The sequence below is a fragment of the Nicotiana tabacum genome, chromosome 18, assembly GCF_000715075.1.
Source record: "Nicotiana tabacum cultivar K326 chromosome 18, ASM71507v2, whole genome shotgun sequence".
Taxonomy (NCBI): domain Eukaryota; kingdom Viridiplantae; phylum Streptophyta; class Magnoliopsida; order Solanales; family Solanaceae; genus Nicotiana; species Nicotiana tabacum.
In genome coordinates, this window is record NC_134097.1 from 83,405,292 (window position 1) to 83,410,381 (window position 5,090).

Consider the following 5,090-nt stretch of genomic DNA (forward strand, 5'->3'; position numbering starts at 1 on the left):
TTGAGGATGTTGTTGTCATGTGCATTTACCGAGTTAGACATTTTGACCTGAAATCAAAGATCTTGGACAAGAAAAAGAGTGAATGGTAACTTGCGTTATGGAGTGAACCAGCAAGAAAATAATCACTATTATTTTTAGCCCCACGGTGGTCGCCAAAATGTTTACCTTGAAAATGGTAATAACAATTAGATTTGATTTTGTGGTTCTAAAAATACGTGATCTACTTTTATACTAGTTGTTAGGCAATAGATGCTAAGTGAAAGATTAGAAACAATGAGATAATATCTTGCAGATAGTATAATGATCAAACCGAATGGCTGAAAATCGGAGCCTCGAGCTTGTGTATACGGGGCCTCGAGGCCGAGTTGAGTGCCCGACCAGGGGCAGTCGATGAAGAAATAACAGTTATGATAAATTCGATGGTGGCTCTTTATGGCCAATAATGAGCAATAAATGAAGAACAATAAATAGAACACAATAAATGTAAGCAATAAATATAAATAGTGGAATCAAGAGAACTTGTTAAGTTAGAAAGCAAAGAGAATGTTCTTGTATATTCAATGTTGTGTATCTCAGATCCCATACAAAAATGACAAAGGTCCCCTTTATATATAAGGGGAAAACCTCAATAACACATGTATAATTATTACATAAAGTCGTTAGTACAACCACTCAATCAGCCTGGTGCAAGCTGTCACTGTTTGCGCAGTCATTGTCGGAAAATACTGCTCCTAGGAAATTTCCCGCTTACTTACGATAAGCACCGGTTCATTCTGCCCCGACACCAGGCACGAAGAGTCCTCAAAGACTCCGAACCCCGAGCTATTCTCCGGGCTCCTCGAGGTGAAATTATGCAATGCCTCGTCGACCGTAAAATTGATCTTCCCGATTTTAGCCTTATACACTAGCTTAAGCATGTAGCCCAAGCGAAAGAAGAAAAAGTAATACAGAACTGAAATAAAAGAAGTTAATTTGTATTTCTATTTTCCACAAAGAAACAAACTCCACAAACAAATAAATATCATATCGAACTAAACAAGTCTTGATTTCAAAGAGCTAGTGCTATATTCACAATCACAGGTATTGATTCTCAGATATTCACCTCCCCACTATATTTCTATAAATGCAAAGTGTACTTGTTCTGTCAAACGCACAAGTAGAAAACAGTTGTTGCACCTTTTAAGGACTTGATTTATCCCTGCAATGAAAAGTAGTAGCAATAAGAATAATGTCAGTATACAATTTTCCCCCCCTGTACAAATCGACAATTCAAATGCAAAACATCATTAACAAATAATTAATAAAACTAAATTAATTAATGTAATGACTGTGATTACCCGTGTTTCTTTGATTGTTTTGCCTTGGCCATTAGTTCAAAAAGGCTACCATCATAAACACTCCTAACTGTGTCTTTGGGCAGCAAGCCATGTTCATCTTTGCAAAGGAGATACAGCACCTTCCACTCTGATTTAGCAGCAATGCTGCAGACAATCCATCCAATTATTTTATTTCTTTCTTTAATTAAGAGGAAAAGAATCATTAGCCATAATTAATTAATAAAACTCTATTCTTGAGATAGAGAAGAGAGTGTTACTGTCCAGCAAAGTCCTTCGGTTGCTTGTTTGCCTTGAGCAGTTCATCTAACTCGCCGGCAGTTAAGGCATTACCATTTGTTCGTGCATGCTTCTTGAATAACTCCTCAAATTTTTCAGGAACAAACCTTCAAATGTGTATATTCTAATGAAGACTGACACAGTACACATGATTTTTATACTGGCAATGTCATTTAATTGGTTGAAACATTTTAGCATGCCTTATTTTCGAGCCAACTAGCTCTACTTATTATGCAAATGTATACCAGGATTAATGTGGAACAAATTAATAAACGATTGCAACAACGTCAGAGGTTAATGTACCTTCCTTCGGTGTCGTAGATAGCACTATCACTGCCATGCTTGGCAAATTTGATGTTCTTCACTTCAATGGGAAACAGTGGAGACGGCCACTTCCCCTATACATGATGAATCCATCAATGTCTACACGTCATTTTTTTCTAAAAGCAAGCTGTTACTCATGAATACACGTCTTGTGCACAACAAATGCACAAAAAGTTTTCACATGAACAGTCTCTTCTTCCTAATGCAGGAAATGTATTAATTATTGCGATAAATGCGCGAGCACTTAGCATTTGCAATATTTTATATTCTCGCTTCTTAGAAATGTGTGTTTGTGCTGTATATACCCTTGCATTCATAACTAGCTGGAAGATATGAGAACCTTCGAAATTGAAAACTCCAAACATATTAGAAATGATATCAAAATTACTGAAGAATCCAGCGCACCATGTAAACTAAGCTATCAACCAATACATTGGCAAGAATGATACGGAAGAAAGTAAGATGTGATGCATTTACATCTGCTGATAGAATCGCATCAGCGTGCAACAACTTGGGAATGCAACAAGAAAAAGAAAGGGAGATAGGAAAATGCTAGCAACTTTTCAAGGTTTCGGCCCTTTTAAAATGTCAGGCATAGCATGAACTTCCACATCAAAGTCATCTTGATGGCCCAATCTAGTACAGTAGAGGTCTAGTCAATTTCTTGTCCAAATTAAAATTCAGAAAGACTTCATAAGGGTCTATGTTTTCGGCCAAGGAAAACTTGTGGTGCATAAGTATTTCGTTAAGAAAGAATAGCATTTCTGACGGATTCGGAGACCCTATTCTCAAACTCAATCAATTGGTTATATTTTGATGAAATATTATCCCCCCCCCCCCCCAACCACAATCCTCCAACAAAAAGATGCTATATTTATGATGTTACTTGTCATCTAGCAACGAATTATGTATGTAAGAGCATATACGAAGATATTTATCAAGGAGTTGTTCCCCTGCAATCTGCATCCCTAAGATCATCTATCGAAAATAACGTGGCTCAAAAGTCTCAACAACCTGGTGAAATCTGATGCTTCTAATATGTTAAGAGCATATGATTCACTTTTTTATCCGAATTGCCATGACCTATACTGTAGCTTGGAGTATATAGCCAAGATATCCCGTTCTTTATTCCCCATTTCATGATTTAATTAAAGGCAAAAACGTTGGAAACAAAAATCTATGTAAGAGACTACATAGTAAGAGACTATGTCAAGAAAGACAATAGCATCTTTTTTGTTGGCGGCAAAAAGTACCGCCAACCGTTTCAAGACTCTATGTAAGAGACTATGTCAAGAAAGACAAGGGTATAATCATGTCTTCTGTCCTGTGCGTCCTTCCATCATGAAAGCAAGAGCGGACTAGACTGTTAACATTTGAGTTTGAATAGGGTGAAAATTATGAATTAATTCATTTTTTTGGTAAATAAAAATTATGAATTAATTAAATGACGTTATAGTCAAACTAATGTTGACCCTAAAATAAAAAAGCATCTAGTGATGCTAGAGATATAAATAAGTTATTATAATGTTATATTAACTTCTAGGATGGACCAAAAATTTGACCGAAGTTCCTCTTGCGTCAACCTATTTGCACACTGATAGATTTTGCAAAGTAAATTATTTAAATCATCATAATGACTTGGTCAATCTTCGCCTTTTAGACATGCTCATCATTGTTATTGCTAACTACTCATTCATGGAAAAAAAGCATGATCCTAAGAGACATATCTGACAATCAACTTGGTCTATTTTGGAGAATATATTACTCTCAAAATAAAAATTATAGAGAAGGAAAGAGTGAATTACAGGTCGAGTTTTGCCACTGAGACCAATATTAATGAAAATTGAAGCAACGGTTGAGAGGAGAACTCCACTTCCAATTTTCCTGAAACCTGGAAGAATTTTGAAAAAAAAAATAATAATAATAACAAAGTTGAATGATTACTGACAAACCTAATTAATAACAGAAACATAAGTGAAAATGATTACTGACAAACCTAATTAATAACAGAAACATAAGTGAAAACAAAATAAAACATGGGATTAAGTACACGTCAAAAGAAGAAAACCTCAGAAAGAAAAAGGCAGTCTATTGATCAAGAAGTCACAATTCAAATAACATCATTCAAATTCCAAGACTGGTGGGAAAAGGTTTTCAAGCCCCCTAATTTTCTATCACTATCAAACAAATTCCAAATTTTAGCAACTATTTTAAAGGGACTACAAAAATATTAAATTTAAGAAATATTTTCTAGTGTTTGCAGTTGCCAGATATCAAACACACTAAATTAATCTTCTATATATGTGGAGAAAAGGACAGAAAAAAGAGAAATTAGACCTTTATAAGTTTCCCATGGGTAAATCACACCATCCTTGTTAATATCAAAGAACATAACATGCTTTTCCAAAGGGGTTGGCTCTTGCTTCTCAATTCCTACATGTCCAATTCCAAGAATCATAATTTCTTGAAGTCACTCATTCAAAAAGAAACTACAAACACAAGAAGAAGAAATAAGAAAGAAAACGGCATACCCTCTTCATCAATACTGCTGGAGGAAGAAGCCATGGAATCTTGTTAAAAGTGATCAACAGATAATTAAGAAAGAATTGAATTCCAAATCCACTTATAAGAATGAAGTAGAAGATTTAAAGCATCAGTTAGAATCAAGGAATAATGTAAGTTGGGGTTACTTTTAACTCTTCTTCGCTGTGTTATGTGGGACTCCCAAAGACAAGTGTCTGATATATATAGTTGATGCACGCATTTGGGGTGTTGTTTGTTTGTACAGGTGGCAGCCGTTGGAATTATGAAGCTTGCTGAGTGTTCTCGCACACTTTGAGCAGGAAGCAATATTTAATTTGATAAATTTAAGTTATATGTTTTAGGAATTTGTCATGTTTTTCTTTCCTTAATTGGATTTATTATTTTACTTGAATGAATGATCGAATATTAATCATAATTATTTTATTTTTTCGTAATGAAAAATGTAAATTTATTTCATATTTGACATATTCTTTTCATGCTGCTGCATATTAAAAACAAAAACAATTTTTAACCCAAAAATGGAGGATTTGCATCTATACCCGCATTTTGGGTCACGTTTTAACTTGTGCCTGCTTTACAAAAAAAATTGCAAGCGTACCCACTTTTTCG

At 34.8% G+C, this 5,090-nt stretch overlaps 1 protein-coding gene across 2 annotated transcripts; it reads right to left on the minus strand.

Moving 5' to 3' along the window:
- Nucleotides 1-1,024: 1,024 nt before the first annotated feature.
- LOC107765104 (putative peroxygenase 4) lies at nt 1,025-4,651 on the minus strand. 2 transcript variants are annotated; one of them, XM_016583711.2, is made up of 7 exons: nt 4,469-4,651; nt 4,275-4,370; nt 3,743-3,828; nt 1,917-2,011; nt 1,595-1,720; nt 1,338-1,481; nt 1,025-1,198 (listed from the first exon to the last, which is right to left on the minus strand). In XM_016583711.2, the coding sequence occupies exons 1-7, from the start codon at nt 4,500-4,502 to the stop codon at nt 1,180-1,182; spliced, it is 600 nt and encodes a 199-aa protein (XP_016439197.1). In that variant the 5' UTR covers nt 4,503-4,651; the 3' UTR covers nt 1,025-1,179. The 2 variants fall into 2 exon arrangements, with proteins under 2 accessions (XP_016439197.1, XP_016439198.1); XM_016583712.2 differs by lacking the exon at nt 4,275-4,370 and having other exon boundaries at nt 4,469-4,642.
- Between the last annotated feature and the right edge of the window lie 439 nt (nt 4,652-5,090).

Bases quoted from the DNA above. Each gene is read 5' to 3' on its own strand.
- LOC107765104 (XM_016583711.2), bottom strand. From the start codon at position 4,502: ATGGCTTCTTCCTCCAGCAGTATTGATGAAGAGG. The intron at 2,012-3,742 runs GTAATTCACTCT...CATCATGTATAG, and splicing joins TCAGTGGCAAAACTCGACCT to GGGAAGTGGCCGTCTCCACT. The intron at 1,721-1,916 runs GTACATTAACCT...ACACATTTGAAG, and splicing joins ATCTACGACACCGAAGGAAG to GTTTGTTCCTGAAAAATTTG.